This window comes from Oreochromis niloticus, linkage group LG13 (genome assembly GCF_001858045.2).
Source record: "Oreochromis niloticus isolate F11D_XX linkage group LG13, O_niloticus_UMD_NMBU, whole genome shotgun sequence".
Classification (NCBI taxonomy): Eukaryota; Metazoa; Chordata; class Actinopteri; order Cichliformes; family Cichlidae; genus Oreochromis; species Oreochromis niloticus.
The window spans coordinates 10,523,774-10,545,727 of NC_031978.2; the positions used below are offsets into that span (position 1 = coordinate 10,523,774).

General features: G+C 40.2%; 1 protein-coding gene across 7 annotated transcripts in view; it reads right to left on the minus strand.

Moving 5' to 3' along the window:
• ccdc88ab (coiled-coil domain containing 88Ab) overlaps positions 1-20,200 on the minus strand; it is a 65,395-nt gene extending 45,195 nt beyond the window's left edge. For 3 of the 7 annotated variants that reach the window (XM_025897401.1, XM_025897399.1, XM_025897398.1), the window contains exons 1-3: positions 19,517-20,200; positions 19,320-19,420; positions 6,951-7,059 (exon numbers count right to left, since the gene is read on the minus strand). In XM_025897401.1, the coding sequence (XP_025753186.1) occupies positions 6,951-7,059; positions 19,320-19,420; positions 19,517-19,579 (273 nt within the window). In that variant the 5' untranslated portion in view covers positions 19,580-20,200. The remainder of the gene's footprint in view (positions 1-6,950; positions 7,060-19,319; positions 19,421-19,516) is intronic. The other 4 variants (XM_025897402.1, XM_025897400.1, XM_025897404.1 and 1 more) reach the window with 2 other exon arrangements.
• Positions 20,201-21,954: the final 1,754 nt, after the last annotated feature.

Below are 21,954 nucleotides of genomic sequence, written 5' to 3' on the forward strand. Positions count from 1 at the left end.
ACATTTCTATTGTAGTCAGTGAATGGCAGGAACTTTTCTGTTATTTATTGTTTTTTTGTTACCCATCTACTTTGGTGTATAATTTTACTTCAAAGTTCAAAGTCCAAAAATGTATGCCTTCCCTTATATTTTAAAAAGCTATTCAGAAGGCAGGATTAAGTCTTTGCCAGGCCAATTCTGGCCCCTGGGATTTATGTTGACCTCTGCACTTTTTCTCAGAAAAGTAATAATACTGAGGTTTTGCAAACCCACAACAACTGCCAGCTTCAATTTGACAGTTGGGAGCCATGTGTAATGTACAGTTATTTTGCTTTTGAAACCGTTGTTTTGAAGACAGGAACCAGGTCTGCAAAATCTGCAATCTGTGTTTATCAACAGTGTTTTGATATAGTAAAATAACCAGAATCCAACCAACTAGCAACCACTTTTCTGTGAAAAGAAACACTATGCAGAAGAGTTGTGCTCATTGGTAAAGACTGATTCACACTGTCTGCATTTATAAATGAGATGACAATGTTTTGCAAACTATTGCTAATCTATCCGAGCATGACTGCAGTCTAAGACCACAACTATCTGCAGATCACTTGATTCCCACCAGGCAACCTGTGCCATCAGCTTGTGATCATTGCCATTTTATTTTTACTCCAGTGTGCTGAGCCATAAGACAATGACTGCCCCCTTCCTCCTATTCCTCCATATTCCTCTATTCAGATCTTTTCTCATTTTCCTAACTCTGACAACCTCTATAGACAAATTGTTCTGAATTCTTCTTCCCTTTTTCAATATAAGTATGAGCATTTTTCAATATTTATTAGCTCCAAAGCTAATATAACCACCTCAGTGTTGCGCGTGACTGCAGAGAAATATAAACATCAACACTATCCATTACAGTGTAACCTCCAAGGGATTCAGTGAAGGATATAAATCAAGCTTTTAAGTTCTTATTTGTATGGTCAGGTAATCTGATTAGCGACTTAATCATGCTGTCTGGCAGCTGGCAGTTTTTGAGACTCTTCAATTTCCTTGCTTTAACAAAGTTATTGTTTTGGGGACAGACAAAAAGGAATGATGGTTTATTTCATGATTTGAGCCAGACAGATCAATATGAATCAACTCCAAACCTTATTATACATCCCTAGAGTGATGTGTGACTGACTGCTACCCATGTAAGAGTTCAAAAACTGAGCTATTAAACTAACATAATCAACAGGACTTATTCAGAATAGCCAGCATGTGAGTCTGCATGACAAAGCACATTTAGCCTGCAGCTACAAGCACATGCCCTAATAAACTGATTTGCTCATGACTGATGCCGAAAGGACTGTGTGAGTAAGTACTTACTTGGTGAAAATATACAAATACAGTACAATTTCTATCAGAAAGCAATAAAACAATCAGTATCTCAAGGCAAAAGCTACAACAAGAAAGATGGAAACATTATCTATTGATCTGTGATTGTGAGTGTGTATCCTATTTGTTTTTCAAGCTTGCTCTGAACTGGTAAAAAAGTATTTTTGTGAGGTTATATATCATCAAGAAAAGACGCCAGCCTCCTAAATGAAGCAACTACTAAATAAGCCCAATTTCTACCAGGGTTGAACCAATGCTGTAAAATCTGATAATGCATGAAGTGTGTGGAAAATCTGGTGAAGTCTGGAGTATTTCACAAGCATGTTACCTCAGCTGGGGGAAAAAAAAAAAAAAAAAAGTCAAGTGACTTTGTGTGGCTGAAGTCAAGCCAGCCACACAATTTCAAAGGTTTCACCCTTATGCTTTCTCAGGTTTAGCTGATGGATAAAACATCAGAAGCCTGGATTACAAATTCAAACACCAAATGCTCTTTTGAAACAGAGAGAAAGTGAAGAGAAAATGTGACAAAGGGTTTGAAAGGACTGTAAAACTGCTGCTCGGTGCCCAGGAGCATGAAAATATCCTCAACTGATCTTTAGCTTACAGATCACCGTTAAACATGCAATGAAGGCCAGATAACTTATCGTGAATTAGTCTGCAAAAAAACCTTGCAGAGCTTTGGGGCCAGGCACACTCTGCATCAATGGTGTCCTCTGTTACTCTTTAAAGAGTCAAAACAGAGCTCCCAGCCTTTAAACCACACCCCAAACCAAAGCAGAGGCAAACAGGGGACAAAAACACTCTTATTTTCAAATGTAACGTCTAAAAGTTGAAGGATAGAAGCAAAATGTTGCTGTGCACTAAATAAAGTAAATCAATGCAAGTCTTAATAATTTCTGTGGCATTTATAAATTTTAATGAAAAACTACAAAAGTCCATACTTTCCTAACTGGAGGGAAAAAAAATTATAATCCCTTCCATCAGTTTGAATGATTACGTTCAACTATGAATGACACCACATGATGTCTGAGCCAGATTTTCATAAACCAGGACAAAGGGATTCACTTAGCTTTGAGAAAAGCCAGTAAATGCACAAAGACTTCAGTTCAGCTGAAGGCTCCATATTACATCCCACTTAAGAATGCCAAACCAAGGCCACTAAATTAAAAAGAGGCCTGGCCTATATTTGGACTGACCATCAGTGCAATGGAAAAGTCAGTGGACTCTGTACCAGGAAAGTTGATATTCTACTCAAAAGCAATGTAATAATTACTAGAATGAAAATTTCCACCCCTTGCTTACTTTGAAAAAAGTGTGCTGTTGCAATCATCACGTCTGCTTCTTCACAACATTAAATTCACATGCAAAAGCGCGCGCGCACACACACACACAGCTGCTCAACCTTGATATGTTCACCAGATTCTAAAATCAAAGCCTGAAGCCCGTCTAGACGTCAACCTCCTCCTACAGAATCTACTTTACCAGAACAATAACAGAGACAAAGACTCACACAAATATGACACGACATTGAAAGACAACCCTTATACTCAAACACAGCCCAAGAGAGGGATACTTTGAAATGAAAACCGTTATTACTGAATTTCTTGTTTGCCTGCTCACTTCTCGCAGCTTCTACACACACGCTCCTAGGATTACATCTCCTAGAGGCAAAGGGGTGAGGAAAGGGACAAAGGAAAATCCCAGGTATACAACTGCCTGCCATCAAAAAAGTTAATAACTGCATTTCTCTTGACACGAGGAGATTATTAAATTTGAACCCTTGCTGACTGACCAAATAAAGTCCTTCCCTCCTCCTTCCTCCCGAACATGAACTGTGCTGCTTATAAAGACGACAGCACAGTCACCAGCATGTCTGTTTAAAAAGCTTCTCTGAACTGCCTTGAGTTCTTGTTGCTGAATTACTCAGAGTTCCTCCAATGCTCCACTACACAGACTCAAAGATCAAGATCAATTTATTGAATCATAGGAAGCAGCCAAGCATGCCGCATCCTCGCCCAAAGTGCTGAGTACTACAGTAAATATAAAGCTGCTAACACCATTAGCCTAAGACCTGAAAGGTACCATCTTCTTCCATGTGTCTCTGGAAATGTGAAACCAGTAAGAGGAAATGGAGACCACAACAAAGCCATTTATCAAAGTCATTTTCCTCCTCATTGCTCCAGAAGACTGTGGCCTAGTGCACAAACTGTGCATGTGTGCAAATATAGTATGATCATAAATATTTATACATGGATACATTTTTTGCTGGATGGCTCTGAAACTCTGCTGAGGAGCATAAACAGGAAATATAGTATAGGTATGAAGTGCTTTTCAATTTCTAAACAGCGCTGCAGGGGAAGAAAAACCTAGCATGCTCAACAGGTATGGCTGTTTAATCTTTAACCCACTGATTAATGTAACATCCAACGTGCTTCCCCACAGAAAAAACACATGCACACAAACCGTTTAGCTATTATTAGAGATTGAAAGAAAACAAAGTGTGCCAAAGGCTTCTCATTTTCATCTAAACAAATATAGAATTAATCTCATTCAGACTTGACTACTTCAGACTCACCATGTTTTACTAAATACAATACACACAGCCTCATAGACACTTTAGTTTTATTTCTTTTAAGCTGCTAATGAACTAAAATCATAAAGAAAGAAGTTGACAACTTCATACAAAAACAGAGATAACATCTTATGTCCAAAACCACACAAATCAAAATGACTACAATGCTCACTTAAATAGGTAATTACATCCTACACATAACCCTTCCGTTGTCAGTTAAAACCCTAATAGGTGATAGGGGCAGTCAGACACACAACAAGGACAGCAGGGAACTTTGAGGGATTTAAGTCTGTAGGTGGTCTCCCAGAGTCTGAGGCTGCAGACACAAGTGGCTGAACAATGGTGTGACTAGGAGGTCAAAAGAACAACACCCATACAAACAGGGATGATTAATCAAACACCATGGCCATACAAGAGTTGCATTGTTGCCTTACAACGTTCACGACCACACAGATTACACAGTACTATGTACCCAAAACAACACCAGTTTACCTACATTATGTTTAGCAAGGTCTTGAACTAAATTTGTCTCATATTAGTGCGACAAATTATCCCACACAAGTCGGCAGGGTCAGTACTTTAATCTGCACAAAAAGCTACATTTTTCAGAAAAGGATTTTTTTTTTAATTTATATAAATAAGCAGGAAGCACATGCTGCATCATGTGCTGAACACCTGTTGTTAAAAATACAGGATAGATTTTGTCACTTCCAGTTAATGTCATTAACCCTTCCTGTCATCTCATCATTCATTTACTCTTCGAGTCATTAATCAACCTGAGAGCAAACTGGCAAGCATTGATTCTATGGCACATAATTTGGCAAGTCATTTTGAAGATGCCCACTGGAGCTTTTGCAGCCTTATAATGTCAAAGTCAGCACAACAGACTTTACAACAGAAATTAGAAATGACAGTTTTAATGACAAATTCTTACAGAAGCCCAGCTTCACTCACAACCCGTGAGGATACAAGTCAATCCTAAACCTGTAGTGTGGGAATTTGTGTCTATCAGGTTGACTGCTTGGCTATATCAGCATTCCTGAACTCACTGCACTGTCGCAACAGCATGTTGGCCCACACAACTCTTAATTACCATAAACACAGTTCCAGAAACAGTGTGAATCATATTCTCTCCGAATCTGTCAACCTTGCAGGTTTCCCAACACACATGCATAACCGTTATAAACAACACGGAGCAGACACTGAGGAATGCTGTGGGACAGCACGCTCAAAACTACACAACTGTAACAGCAACCTACCATGGGGCAACTTGTGCATTTGAGGTTGGGCAATAAATCAACCTATATTACAAAACTGTTTTCCCAAGATTACATAAAACCAAAACATTTTTCAAAACATCTTGCCACAGGAACACTGGGTGACACTGGTAGTTTCACAGAAATGCTGATTAATGTGTTCTGTCCTTTTAGATACATGAATTTATCTCAAGTTAAAGAACATCCACTTTAAAAAAAAAATAAAAATTAAATAACCCTACCTCATCTTAACACCTTAAGTTTTAAACTGCATGATACAGAAAAGTACATGACTGTCATGCTCACCAGTATTTCTTGGAAACACCGAGTGTGTCAACATATGTTCAAGAATATCAAAAAGTGTACAGACTGTTTTATGTCGTGCATTAATTCAACTGAAAATATCATTCTAGGCCAACTCAACTTTATATCATATGTGAGATACAGAGCACTGATAAGCAGAAAAAAAAAATGAACACTACCACAGAGATAGGGGAGGATTACAGATTCAAATATCTGGCATCCGCACTTGGAAGTGGGCTGCAAACCAAAGTTGTTTGACACAAATCAACCATGTGTTGTCCCACATATGCAAGCAGTCAAGAGATTATCCAGGGTGAGTATGGTAAATGGTAAATGGCCTGTATTTGTATAGCGCTTTACTAGTCCCTAAGGACCCCAAAGCGCTTTACACATCCAGTCATCCACCCATTCACACACACATTCACACAGTATGCACAAATATATCAAATATTTCACAGTATTAGTGGGATTTACTGTTTGTGACCAGTTCACCACATGCATTTTCAGTTCAGTTTTTCAGTTTTATTTGTCATATGCAAGTTAGCACAGGGTCAACATTGCAATGAAATGTATTTGACGAACAGCAGACAGTAACTCAGTGGTATAGTATAGTGTTGCAGTATTTGATAAAGTATTTACTAATTGTGAGCCTTTATTTACTGATATGATCAACTGCAAAGACTGTAGATTCACAAGTAATGATTAACCATGAACGGAAACTGAAATGTATAAAGACCTGATAACATGCTAAGCAGTAATCTACTTCAGTACGCGTAACTTGGTGTACTTATATCAACTTCAAACCTCTGACCAAAGTTTATAAGAGTATCTTTCAGGCAGTAAGTTAGCTTTCCTCATTTTTCTAGGACATTTACACAGAATGAGTCAATATCAGGACAACTGCCTTATTTTTCTCTCTTTCGGATGAAGCTCTCTAAAGTTAAGAAAATTGTTCAAGATGGAAATGGTACACAAGCAGATTTAAGTTCAAAATGTAAAAAGAAAAACAAAATATATAGCAGACACTATAGAGCAGTAACCACATCACTGTTTTACATTCCTGACATCTCTTTAAATTTACTGAGCCACTTTTGACATCTGGATGGAGGCTGATACCACATCACTCACATACACATCTGCAAATACATCTCCGTTTATACAGCCAACTCTTTATGTGGCATGAGCTTGTGTGGACCCATTTAATTCTGTGTGTATGCTGAGCTAAACTTGACGCGTTTCGTTAACTGATACAATTTTCCACTGCAAGTGGTAAAGGTGGTAAAAGCCAACTCCTGCTTTAGGCATAAAGGAACATGGGGTATGTATGAAGAGCTAAATTTAAGGGATGTTGACCCTTATCACTAAATCCACACTTTTTTTTAATGACATATCTGCAATAAACAGCTCCTAACAATCACTTCAGTGTGGCTACTTTTAACTTTTGATAAAGCAAAGTAGTAAAATCTTACCTGATAGTAGGATTTAATCTGCCTGATGAGAATAGAAAGGTTCTGGATGCGCAGTGTGGAGTCATTGTTCACTTTCTTGTTGGTGCGCTGCACTGTGGCTTTGGGATTTCTGTAGGAGAAATGGAATAGAGTTATTCCACAGTCCAAGTTTGTGATCAACAATCCAAGATAAATATCGGGTGAAGATTTCTTTGTTTCTAAGAATTGCCATTGTATCATTGCTTTATGTCATTGAATGGGTCTGTATATCAGCCATAGAGTGACAGTAGACCCTTGCTTAAATAAACCAAGTGCCATAACCATGTTAAAAGAAACCACAATCATAATAAAAGCAATCACAATAAAACATTGGTGGCACCAAAGTTTCAGACAGTTTCTAGGGTCCAAATGAAAGTACTAAAATTCAAAGCTCTTGAAGTATTTAAACATTTGGGCTACACCAGCGGTTCTCAAACTGTGGGAGGAAGCCTCTCAGATGGGGCATAGTGGCTCTGTTGATGGGACGTGGACAACCAGAGCGGGGGAGGAGTAAAGCAAAGTTAATTTTATATCAATTTCAGGGAAAATGTACAAACAAGAGCTTCCTTTTACTTATTACATTTTTTTTACTTCGAACTGGTGAATGTCAGAAAGCATTTGATACCCACTAGGCTACACTGAGGCGTCGTATATCAGCAGTTCTGTGATATTTAACTGTGATCATTGCCTTCATACTGCCTGCAGAGTCAAGAGGCTGTGTGCCCTCGGTGAGTGTTGCCTAAGGGATGTTAAACGGCGCATGCATGACAACTTATATCATCACAGGTGTCAACACGTTTTAAGGAGCCTCAAACATTCCATATCCACACAGAACCATTTCACATAGTAACTGATAGCGATCCGAACAATTTGCACATCTGTGAATGTTACCAAGCCTAATCACAAACATTAATCAATTAAGTCTACTGGTAAGATAATTAGTCAGACAAATCCTTAGGAACTTGTATCTTCCCATCTTTGGAAAGCCTGACATGCCAACTTGCTGTCAAGTTCAGAGTCTGCATCATTTATGGCTAATAATTTCCCAGGTTTTAACAGTAAAGTTCTTTGATAGGATAAACAACACTGATTGGAGGGAGAAAAAAAAAAAGTTCAACCAGCTAGTTAGAGGTTAAAAAGATTAATACTACACAAGTCTTGTGTATTTAATGTGATATCTACTCATCCCCTGAGGGAAATTCCAGTTTCCTTGAGTCACAGAACTGAGGCGATGACAAAATGGCAGCCCTTGAGCAACTAGAGAGAAAGTTTTAATTTCACACTTGCTAATGCTATATGCATCTATATATTGCTGTAACATTTGTCTCCAATACTTTCCATACAGTTTATTTGTTCTACTGAATGAGTGTAGCTTTAGATTGGCAGCATTTCCTTCAGTAATCCCACTAAAAGTTCCACTAAAAGTCCACCCGATGAGTCAATGGTTCGCAGAGACATCTTTCCTTTTCTTTTTTTTTTTTTTACCCTTAACTTTAATAATTGTTTTCTGTACAACTTTATCAGTCTCTCACATTCTTGTGAAGGAATTTTGGCTCGCTCTTCTTCACAGCATTACTTCAGTTTACTCAACTGAGGCCTGCAGGCTCTCTTTTATGCACAGCTCATTTGCTGGTATACTCAGGATCACTGTCATGTTTTTCATGACCCAATTTGGGCCAACATTTAGTTTTGGGACACATGGCCTCACATTTAACTCTAGAATACTTGGTAAACAGAGGAGTTCGTGGTCAAGTCAGTCACTGCAAGCTGGCCAGAACCAGTGGATGCAAAACATCCACTGGTCCAAATCATCACCCCTCCACTACCGTGCTTCTGATATGCTGTTCTTGATTTTACCAAACATGGTACTGTGCATTACGTCTGTCCAAAGGACGTTGTGGTTTGTTGATGCTAACCTGAGCTGTGCTGCCATGTTTTTCTTTCAACCCTTCTTAATGACTAATGCTTATTAAAGTTCAAGATAGTAAAATTAGAAAAAGACTGAATATTTCACATTCTAAGTGAGGCCAGAGGAGTCAGAGATATAGCTCTGGATTTTTAGCGGTTCCTCTGTGCATTGCACGGTCTGAACTTCTCGGACCATCTTCCATCCCTTAAAAGATTGTGGAATTTTGTTAACGCGCACTACAGTGATGAATAGATGAATGAAATGCCAAATCATCTGCTTTATTAAAAGGTGTTCACACTTGCTAATGATCAGTTTATTAATTGCATTACATCAGCAGCACCTGGATGCTCCTTACTTTCTTAATTCATATTGAAACAGTAAGGGTGTACTTAAGAACCTCGTGAAAACGTTTTTGCATAAGACTAAGTAAAACAGAACCACATCAGCTAAGGCCAATAGATTACACAAACACTCAAACAAAAATACTTATGTCACTTTAAAGTGAAATGCAATTTAACACTTATGCTGATTTAATTTTAAAGCGATAATTAACCAGTTACATTTTATACTAAACTTAACTCATTTTAACAAACTTACCACACATTCGTTTTGCTGTTCATACAGATAAAAATAATGGAATAATTTACTTAATATTTGAGGCAACACATTTTGATGATCCATCAAAATGATGAACCATTTCACCCTTCAGCTTCCATGTGTTATATCTATATAATAAAATACCTCCTATCCTCCATAAGGGAAACATATCCAAGTAATTAAGTCATGGTATTTTCCTCACCATCATGCCTTACACCAACAATACCAGAGAGCAGCTCTGTTTATCGTGATATGCACTTTAAACCTCAGTGTGTATGCTCCATGACCTATTTATGAGGGTCAACATGGCTGCCTTGCGCCTGAGAAGGGTCCTGACTGCTTACATGTATGCATGCATGCATGTAGTGTGCAGCACATGCGTCGTCATGCATGTGTGTGCATGACTGCTTCTGAAACACTCCAGAATAGCAAAGGAATGTCTGTATCTGCACAGCTCATAACTTGATTACAAAGGCATAATCAAGATTTTGTATTTATTTTTCCTGTTTAGGAGAAGATGCTGAATGGCAAGGGTTGTATTTATCTTCAGGAACATTCATAGGAGACTGGTTAAATGCTTTTCTTGTTTTACCGCTGTTACATTCTCTTTGAACTGAGCACCATTAAATATACCTCTAATAGAAACAAAACGAAGTGTACGTGCTTAATACACAGTAATATAAAGACTCCAGTTATCAATTTAGACCCATTTATGCATTTATTTAGAAGTCTTGGTTTTATATGAAAAGTCTCTCTCAAATGGCTGCAGTGTGGATGTGATAATTCGGCTTTTCAACAGCCTCCACCCTGAAATACACACACACACACACACACACGCACACACACACGCATTTATGCTAATCAAAAGGACACAGGGCTCTTTTTAATACCGTTCTAAACGAAGTCACGTGACCTTGCCATCTCTCCCCTCCACATGCACACACAGCCCCTTTCGAGGTCCATAGTAGGGGGTCTATTTAACCCATTAATTAAAAAGCACAGAGGAAGCTGTAATCCTATCAGTGCGAGGAGGGTAATGTGGCGAACGAGGTGTGTGAGAAAGACTTGGAGAAGGGAAAAAAAAAAAAAGGGGGGGGGGGGGGTGTTTTTACTATTCATGCATTCCATCATCATCATCATCACGCTCAGCTGACAACATGGCAGTCACCATCTCATGACAATAACATGCAATCCACTACTCATTTCTCCTGCACAGTCTCTGAAAAGTCTGGGACAGGCTGACACCCCTGTGGATCAGCAGGCGACTAAATACGGGGGCTTAACAGCAGTTTAAAAGAAAAAAAAAATCCAACTTATTGCCTCCCCCTCCTAAACCTAAGACTTTAAATAGACAAACAGATTAAGGATGAACAGGCAAAGCCAGCTCAAGAGGCAGCAACACAGACAACTAGTCAGCAAGTCAGCCAGACGGCCAGTCAATAAGTCGGTTCATGGTTGCCGTCGATAGGCACTGCAGCCTTACGCAGAGCCTGCGGCCACTGGGCTTCCTCCTCCCATCTGCAAGCTTTGATTGGCTGGGTAGGTTAGAGAGTAGTGTTAACCTATATATGACAGGCTACATTACAGTCAACATGGGCAGCCAGGCACATGCCCGTACACACACCAATACAGAAAGCAACCTAAATGCACACACACAAAGCCCAGGCCCCATTTGGCCACGTGCTGGAGATGGAGATTGTGAGCTGTACTGGCCAAACACAGCAGGGGTGTGTGTGTTTGTGCCTCCATGTGAGAGAGAAGAGAAACATACACAGGAGGCCGGTGAAAGAAATCTGGGGGATGAGCTCTTATTAGCAGCCGTGTTGAGGCTGACGGTTTGGTTCAGGATAATTTCAGGTCGGCGTTAAGAATTAAGGCTGTCTGACACCGCCCTCCGTTTGATTTTTCCACCACTCAGAAGCACAAAGAAACAGCAGAAGCCTTTAAAATGTCAAAATTTTAAACCAGTTGGTTCAAATACCACTGAGGCCATGCAACCAACCCAGTGACACAGATTTAAACCTTATATGGCTTGTAGAACTGTTAACCAACAGGCTGATAGAAAATGATACCCTTTTATTTTCTACCGTTTACCCTGGCTACTTTCAGTGCGAGGGAGTATAAGTACTACTCTGACACACTCCAAAATTGCTGAGCTCCTCCCGAGTCCAAATACCCTTTGGAGGAAGCTCATATTTACCACTTGTATATCTGTGATCTGAAGCCTCGACTTTCCTTGTCTGTGAGTAAACACGAATCCACTTGAATCTGAGCGGCGTAAATTTTGTGCACACCCAGGTGCCTGCCTGTTTTTTGTCCGCAGGGAATTTACATTACAATGCACCGACTACGCATCCGCCCCAGGCAGTGCATTTCCAAGGAGGATAACAGGAATCCCTGCATGCTTGTTGGGTCTCCAGCTGTCAACGTCCACAATGGAGTATAGTCAAGACATCATTCTGTTGGACAGTACTCCAGTATTTGTGGACATGTAGGAATATCGGTCAAATATTTGGGAATTGATTAATGAATAGTAAATGAACAGGATACCTTGATTAACACATCACACTTATTATGAAAGCAAAGAAAGTTATCAACTATAATCCATACTAACAAGTCAGCTACAATATGAGGAAATCAGCACTTATCTTTTGGAGTGTATCATTACACTGCCTTTCCAAACAGAAGCTTTGAAGTACAGTAACCACAGGCAGGAGGTAACACATACTCTTATAAATCCAATTAATCTCAAATTAGTGAGGAATCAGACAGTGATCCTAGAGCATCATATGTCACTGCACCATTAGGTTATTTTTAACTTGAGCTGCAATGCAGATTATATTACTTTACCCCATTAAAATACTGTGAGTGCAAGATGCTGGGAACAAAGTAACATCCACCACTCTTTACTGATGTGGACTGCATCCTCTTCTCTCATTCTTCACCTTTTCTCACGGAAACTGTAATGTTCAAACACAGAGTTCTCATCGCCCCATTTCCTTGTCCTGGTTTTTCATGGAGTCATTGCTTTTCTGTCTTTGTCTTTCTGTTACCACAGGGCCTCTTCCTGTCTTCCGTGTACCCACAAGGATTGTAGCTGAACTCATTCCTACCAATCTGGATCGGAGGTGCTGAGGATAGTCCTTGCAAGGTTAGTCCTCTATCTTGCAGTAGATCTGCACAATGGAGGACTAACTGCTCAAACTGGAATGTGTAGGAGGTGAAGCACTGGCTCCTCAAGGCCTCAAAGCAGAGTAAGGTCTAGTGTTACTACTTTAAGTCGAAGATAGTGAAGGTGGAGTTCTGCCGCAGGACTACACACGGCTTATTTATCTGTCAAAAAGTATAACAAATATTTTTTTGCAAACACACATTTGCAAAAAAGAAACTTTTAAATAAGATTAATGCACCTCATTTAAACACATCCACTGTCAATATAGAGAATGAATCTCTCTAACATAAATCACACTTCAATCATTCTGCTATGAGTCACTCTTTGGAACAGACATTTTTTACCTGCTCGATGATTAATTTTACTTTGCTGTTAATTCTCAGTGTTAAGCTGCTGTTAATGAAACTCAACAATTCCTGCAGATGTTTCACCCCATAAGTCTTTCATTGAACAGAAGGGATTATATCCCCTGAGCCGCTGAAGGGATAGAAATAAGTAACAGATGGAGGAAATGTTGAGTTTGCATTAATTGCAAATAGCAGCACCAGCAAATTAACAGCTACCTTTAATAAAAACCAGATATAAAGCTGCCAAAATGGACATTTGAAATGCTGGCAAATAGCATCAGTAGTGGAATTCAAAAGTTCAGTATTGCAGCAATTTATTCATAGTCATGCTAAATACTATGCAGCAGCAAACTTAAATACTATACTTTAAGAGTCAGGTAATTGTATGCGTTTAAATTTCTACGATGATTCCTGTGGGGTTAAACGTCCTTGTTTCTAAGGTTTGGAGTGCCTCATATTAACACAGCCTTGTTAAAGTTTTGTCCTCCCAAGGTCACAGCTGCCGTTTCCTTCCTGAAATGATACACATCCCCCTGCTCGCCGGGCACAGAGAGAATGACACAATGATGATTATGAGAGTTGAGATCCAAGGCGGACACTTTGATGTTGAAGGATGGATCCCACACTCCAGCCAGGAGCAGGGGGAAAATCAAACAGTCTAACAACCCAGCAGCACATTTGTCTGCCTCCACTCTCCAATCCAGCAGGAATCTCAACTATGTCTGCTGTAACTAGCCCCAGAGAAAGCTAACAAAGGCTTCAACGTGCTGCTCAAAAGAAAACAGGAGAGAGAAATGAGAGTGAGAGAGAGAGACGGAGTGTTGAGGTGTGGACAGAAAAGGAAGTGGAGAGATGAAGATGCCAGCAGGAGGAAAGATGGGAGAAACAGGCTAAGAGCTTGTAGTGCAGGATCTGTAGGTGTTGGTAAATGATGAAGAAGAGAGACAGCAGAAGAAAAAGAAAATAAGATGTGACCCTACTGAAATATTTACCCCTCTGAGACCTACTAGTATTGCATGACTTGTAGTATTTTTTTCTTAGCTGTTCCAGTTTGCTAAAAAGCTAGAGAAGAGCAGAGGTGCAATAACACCTGGGGGCGATTCCTGAGTGAAAATTGTAAAGACAAATATGACAAAAACCAAAAGACATGTACCAACATGCAACAGAGATTTGTTTAAAGTAAAGCATTAGATTGGTGCACATATGACTTCACACAGTAAAAACCAGCCAATGCTGGAATTTCAATCCATTTAAATGGTAATTTTAAGTTGATTATCTACAGCAGCCCTCAATGGCTGTTACAACAGTATAACCAAAGTGCAAGACGTGGTATGGTGGAAGTCGTGGTGAATCCTCTGCATCTACCAATTGTAGGCTTCAATTAAGACAATCTCTTCTGTTTTAACTAATCTATTTTCACTGTCTTAATGGTTTTTCCACTACAGAGTTTTTGGTGGGAAAGAAATGCGCAGATGAAAATTCGGACAGCTGGTAGTTACGCTTCTCCTTCCCATATGTGCACCCATTCAGACAGAGTTGCAGACATGCACTGATCTGTCTGAATAATAAACAGAAGAACTGACCACAGAACATGTGGAACCACATTCTTTCCATTTCTCACATATGCTTTACTACTTTACGCTTGTAACTACTTCAGTAAAATTAGCAGTTTTTTGAACATCTTTTCTAGTTTAAAGTTGTGCTCACAGCTTTGCAATGCTGGAAAAGCACTGACATCCAACATGACAAATGTTGCACACCTGATTTCCATCAACTGTCTGTCTCACTCAAATCAGGTAACTGCAGCCTGTAACAGGACAGACTGACCAGTTGACCGAACAGGCCAAGGAGCCAGCACGAGTCTACAGACTTGGCAAAAAAGCAAAGAATTCAAATGGACAGTTGTCACTCTGACAAAAATTTAATTGGCGCTTTCTTGCTGGGCGGGAAAACTAATTGGTTCGACAGCACTATGGAGGCGATGTAATTGGCTAGGTAATGTCAGTCACACGAGGGCAGGGGGAGGGGACACGGTGCCATCTGGGTGTCTGTCAGCAAACCGTTAGATAATCCTGGGGTCTCTCAGCTCTTTCTGTGCTCTCCCATGCTGTCCTCATGACAACTGCTGCCAGCCGGTCTGCCATGTCTCCTGCTTTGTGCTAGAGACATGCGCACAGCAATACTAAAGCTTGCTCTACAACAGCTGATGTTGCCAATAAAATACCACAAAGGTGTGTAATTAGGGGTGCATGTGAAGTGATCACACCATATTTACTAATGTTTTGTTTTAACATAAAAGTATGCCGACTTCCATCCACTCATTTATGCAAGTTTTGTAGTTATTTCATTGACTCTTCTAAATGCAGTGCTAACTGTGCTGAACGCTAGTGGGGTTTTTTGTTGTTGGTTTTTAATGTAAACAGCAGTCAGCGGCTGGAGGGTAACACCAGTAGAGTACAGCTTTTTAGTGCAGCTGGATCAATTTCAAGCAAAGCAATAACACTCACTACAATATGTTTCAAGCTGTCAGAACAGAAGAGGAAAGTAAAAAACTAAATGTGTGAGTAAGAGTGTTCTAGTGGGAGCCCTGTTAATTATCACCTACAGGTATTCGGAGAAGTTTCTGAGCTACTTTTAATGAGAGATGGAGCCGAAGGAAATATAACCACACACCACGTACCGCTTTCAACCACATTTATGGTTTTAATACTGAATAAGCTCATGTTACATTTACAAAAGGATGACAATGAAAGAAAAGATATAGCTATTATTCAAAGGGCTCTGCAGCAGCTGCAAAGTTTACAAGCATGAGGTGTAATATACAGTTGAGTTTATGATATTTCAGTTAGCTGAAGTTAATCCTGCAGTGCCTGTAAAGCAGGAGAGGCAGACAAAGAGCAGTCTTACCAACACTAAATCTGACCAATACTGTAGCCCTTTGTGTGGGAGGGTGGCTGAACAAGATGACTACCAACAGCTGCCTCAGTCCAAAACCCAAATACACAGGAAAAAAAAAAAAAAAAAAAAAAAAACTGCCACAGATACACAAACTCCCACACAGAGACAGAAGCCCTGCAGAAAAGCATGCAGACACACACAAACATAAACACACTGAGCGGGCTGTGACTGAATATTCCCAGCATCCTGTCAAGCGATCACGAAGGCAGTCACAGTTCATTTTAGCATAGAGCTCTCAACCATCCACAGGAAATTTCCTTCTGGGTCTTTCCATTTTACTGCAGACTGAAATCCTACCAGTTACCTGGCCACACACCTTTGTGTTAATATGTAGAACTGAGGAATTGCCATTGTGGCTCAGAAAACCAGGATGTGAATTTGTCTTTTGCGTCTTAAACACTCTATTTTTGCAAATCTCTCCTGTCAACTCAAAGTTTTTTCATCTCTGGCTTTTTGGCAAATCATTTTCTGCCTTCCTCGGTCCTCTGACCCTTCCCTTCCCCCCATATCCTTCCTGTTTCTTTTCCCACCATAGTGTGTCCCATAAGGGGGAAAATGCACTAAAAATATAGCAGACTTTAAAGAAGCTATGTGTGGAAGAGGAGAGACAGCCTTGCCATTTGGAGAACACATCAGTATGTAGAAAAAGCCTGGAGGAGGAAAACAAGCATGGGAAAAAGAGCTGGAAGAGATAGTTTAAACCACAAGATAGGCGGCTTAGAGTGATGGCTGAACAGCAAGAGGTCGAGGACATTATAAGAAGGAAGGACAGGATGAAGAGGAAACCATCCAAAGAGAGGAAACCGTGTGGGGGGTTAACTAGCTCCTCATGCAATGCAGCCACACATTTATCCTTCTGAAACACTACACACTTGTTACTAATGTAAATCTGTACACAAAACAATGGAAAGACAGATTAGAATATCCATACATTTCCCTGAGCTACTGATGTGGCAAGAAGTTGTCACATGAAAGTGCAACACATAATCTCTTGAGAGGTGAAAATCAATTCCAGTGGGAGCAGGCTGGGTTGAATGGTGCTTAGACAGGCAGGCGGGGGGATAAATGCTGACAGTGTGGAGTGTAGCATTAGCGGAAAATATGAAAAATTGTCCTGCTAGCGGGAAGTACCAGCCAGGAGCCAGACAAAGGAACGAAAAGCGGTATTCTGTCATGTTTATATATATATATATATATATATATATATATATATATATATATATATATATATATATATATATATATATATATATATATATATATATAAAAATGGTGGTGGCTAACCAACCGGACATAGTGGTGGTAGACAAACAGAAGAAGACGGCTGTAGTGATCGATGTAGCGGTTCCGAATGACAGCAATATCAGGAAGAAGGAACACGAGAAGCTGGAGAAATACCAAGGGCTCAGAGAAGAGCTCGAGAGGATGTGGAGGGTGAAGGTAACGGTGGTCCCCGTGGTAATCGGAGCACTAGGTGCGGTGACTCCCAAGCTAGGCGAGTGGCTCCAGCAGATCCCGGGAACAACATCGGAGATCTCTGTCCAGAAGAGCGCAGTCCTGGGAACAGCTAAGATACTGCGCAGGACCCTCAAGCTCCCAGGCCTCTGGTAGAGGACCCGAGCTTGAAGGATAAACCGCCCGCAGGGGCGTGCTGGGTGTTTTTTTTTTTTTTATATATATATTAGTAGCCAGTGTTGGGGAGTAACGGAATACATGTACCGCCGTTACGTATTCAGAATACAAAATATGAGTAACTGTATTCCGTTACAGTTACCGTTTAAAAAGGTGGTATTCAGAATACAGTTACTTTGTTGAAATAAATGGAATACACAGCGGTACTTCCCTGTTTCATATTGTCGCGGGTCAGGATTGTTTGGGTTTGTTTGACAGCTACGTTCTGTTGTTCCAGGCGGCAGCGTTACGGTTGCCATGGTTACAGGGTGACGCTCTCTCTCTGCGTGTTTCCTGGGTGAGAGAGCGCTTTTTTGTTGTTGTTGTTGTGCTAAGCTAAAAGGCAGAATGCTACAGGCATAGCTCTAAAGCATGTAGCCTGATGGGCAGTGTAGTCCGTGCTGCAGGGAGAATGGACTGCCATACACGTTATGTGTCTGTGAGCGAGGGAGGGAGAGAAAGGAAAAGTCCGAGCTGTCACGGAGCAAAAACGGGAGCTGGAAGCATGTAAATATAATAATAACCACAGCAGCCAAGAAGAGTGCCTGACGAGCCCATTTGTAAGTAAGCTATTAAGACTCAACTGTACACCGTGGTCGTGTTTTCCTCCGGAAAAAATAAGTTCCGTTGGAGCAGCCTTTCAACGCCTCTCTCTGTCTCCCGCAAGCAAAGTTGACCCAGACAACAAAGTAAAGCTAGTTTTCGGCTACCAGCCCAACACGAACCCACGGTATTAGCCAGAGGTCCCTTTACTACGTTTCGGAGCCGCGGACCTTCAGTAACAGTAATAAATCACAGCAATAGGACATTCATGTAGTTGTAAACAGCATGATAATATATTAAGTATTCCAAAGTATTCAGAATACGTTACTCTCATTGAGTAACGTAACGGAATACGTTACAGAATACATTTTGGGGCATGTATTCAGTATTCTGTAGTGGAATACATTTTAAAAGTAACCTTCCCAACACTGTTAGTAGCTGAGTGGAAAGAGAAACTGAACATGAAATTCCTTTGCCTTATCAAACATCCAACCTTTCTCACTATCAACAGAACTCCCAATACATAACAAGTCCTTCCCTTTCAGCTGAATGTAAACCAAATGTTGGCCTGCTGCATTGCAGTGCAGTCAACATCCAGATTCTGTGCTGCTACAGCGAGTCTTCTTAGGGCTACTATTTCTAGTTTAATAGAAATAGTAGCCCTATTTCTACTAGGAAACGTGAGGCTGCAGCTTCCAGGGGCGGGGTGTCTTCCAGTCGGCTGCAGATGACAGTGTAGGGTGACTTAAAAGAAAACACGCACGCATCTTTGCAGCAAACATGCCTGCAGACAATCTGCGGAGCTCTAAAGAACCCCCGACAATAACTGTCTGCAAAGATTTCTGACAGTGCGACCCATCATTGACCCCAATACAAGGTCCCTTTGTGCTTAGCCTACATTCATTTTAAGCGCCGGACAGAGGCTGCAGTTGCTTAATTTGCTCATGAGGGGACGACCCCACGAAAAACCCCCAGGGTGAGTACCACTTTGACCTTCCTCCACACCCACAGACCCCGTTTACTGACCAAAATGCATACATATAACCACACAGAATGGGTACTATATGCACATAACACGTTTAAGGTTTAACCCAGTAACCCTTGTTAATGCAATGACGGGTAATATTTCTGGATGTGTGCCGCAAACTACTTACATCTCAAGCATTATCTCATTCAGGTAAATGCCATCCACTAATTCAATATATTCCGATAATTTGGTGCCATCGGTCACCGTCGAGTGTCCGACCGTCTTCACCTGAAAAGTGGACAATAGATAATCAATAAAAGAACAGCATGGGGTGATTAATTAGCGAGCTCAAGACACATCTGAATAGCTAATTAGGGAGCTTACCCAGCAGACCAGAGGTGTGAGCATGAACTGCTCCAGCAACGGAGTGAACACCTCGTTTTCCATATTTTCCTGGCGCCGTTTATTTCAGCAGATATGGATTTTTTCCCTTTTTGAAATCGGAGAGAAACGCGTTTCTTTAGACACCGCTCATGTAGTTAATTCAATTAAATCGACGCTCATTGTGGCTACAGGCCACTGAAAGACGTCCGAGGTTCGGTGGGAGAAGGGGTAAAAAAAAAAAAAATCGTTAATCCACAATTTTCTAGACACAAGCCAGCTGTTTCAGATGCCAACGATGGGGGTTCGGCTCCCTCACGGAGAAGGCAGGGATTCACATTTTCTGTTAAAGCGCTTTAAATAAAGGTACTCTGTAATGTGTCGCCAGCCGGGCTCGCTATCTATCTACAAATAAGATTAAGGAGACCTGCGCCAGGTATGGTTTTATGCTGAGGAACTGGTAGATAGAGTCCAACGGTGAGGGGCGATATTCCTCCAACACGTCCTTTTAAATTAAATATCCAACACAAAGGGAAATCCAGATGTTTGAAACCGTCGGGTTACTCCTCATATTTATTCTAAGGTCATGTCTAACCACTCATTCTGCTTCCCCTGTCTGCCTCTGTTCAAATACTGCACACCACTGAGCGCAAGACTTGGGAGGATGACTCGAGGACGCGTAGGACCGCCCCCCTCCCTGCCTCTCGCGTGCATCTCCCTCCGCCTCAGCGCCTCTGTAGCCCAAGAAAAGTAGGGCACTGATCAAAGCATCTCTTTCAGCTCAGACTACTTCATGCTCTTAGTCATGTTTCGTAGAAAGCACTTAGTCATCTAGCGCAGTTAAACTGTCTTAAGATCATTTTAAGTATCAAAGAAGCAAATTGTTTGTTTTTCATTGAAAACCAGTTTGTCTGCAGCTTCAGCGTTATGATTTCTAACATGCTGTGGCACATTTGGTTCCAGTTTGTGCTTATTTAATCCACTGGCATGTATAAATGCTGGGGATCCAGGCATACTCTTTGTCTGCATTTGCAGCATGCAGTACATTAGTGACATGTAGGCTACTGACACCTGGTGGGTAATGTAAAGTCTGGAGGTGTAGTATCTGTCAATCAAAGAAACTGTTCCATCAAATTTGCAACATATGATTCGTTTCAAATATATAAAATAATCTTTCTGCAATCAATTATTTGTTTGGTTTATTAAAGGAGACTTGTGCTCATTTCCAGCTTTGTGTTTGTTTATTTATTTATTCAGCATTATTTAGGATGTTCCTTTGAGATCAAATCTGTTTTACAAGGGAGACTTGGCCAATGCAGCTTTCAGACATACTGAAAACATCCCCCAAATACCACAAATACAACAAAAAATACAAGGTCTACATACATACAATTAATATGCAATAAACAAATAACATAAAACATTAGTGGCCTCTAAAAAAAAAAATAATGAAACGTCTCCTTTTCTGCAATCCATATGATGATTTAAATTCACCAATAGCTATAGCCTTGTTTAAGTTTAAGGTCTTCCTGAAAATTATTCCATGTCTAACAAAACACTGTTGTCCCCACATCTGTCAGAACTCTAGTCACATCAAAAAAAGGCCAATTTAGAGGATCATAGCTAGTAACTATTGATATGGCGACAAAGAGGGGTACGATAGTGTAAAATAGTATCGCTTCATAGAGAAAGATAAACCAATATTGGTTTTTGTAAGTTATCAGAGACTTTGGATTTTTAATAAAATGTAGAGATGCACGGTACAATCTATCAAGATCTTCTTGCTATTCTTGAACTCTAGTCTATTATTATTTAGAAACAATCCTGATTAATCTTATGCTGGGCCTTGTTACAGTCCCTCATTTCATCCAGCATCTGTACTTTAGTTCGCATCTACCTCCCTTTAACCCAACTTTCTTCTGATTGGCTATCCCTAATAAAAACACAGGCTCAGTAGCAGGTGGATGGGTCTGTAATGACAATATTATCTTGTCTCAGTGACATCATGCATACTCAAGAGTAGGAGAAAAAGTATGTGAAATAGAGCGAGTTAGAGTAGTCTGAAACTTGAGGTTTTGGCTCATTACTTCTACATATGCCTCTATCATTAGTTGAGCATTCACCATTGTAACATTACAAATTTAACAGAAATAGACAGGTCTGCTTTAAAGACCATAAAACTAAAAATATCCATAATGATACAGAATGAGGTTGTATCATTTTTATTGGCATTTGTTTTTTTTAAATGACTTTGAATGATTTAGTAAATGTCTGAACAGCTATGAATGGCTAATTTTGAAGCTCTAAGATAACTTGTGACTCATACTATTCAGTGAAAGGTCAAATGATTACTCAAGGTCAGATTTTGACAGAAAAATAATCTGCTACTTATATAATTAATGAATCATTCAAGATATTTGTAAAACAAGTTGTCAAATGTT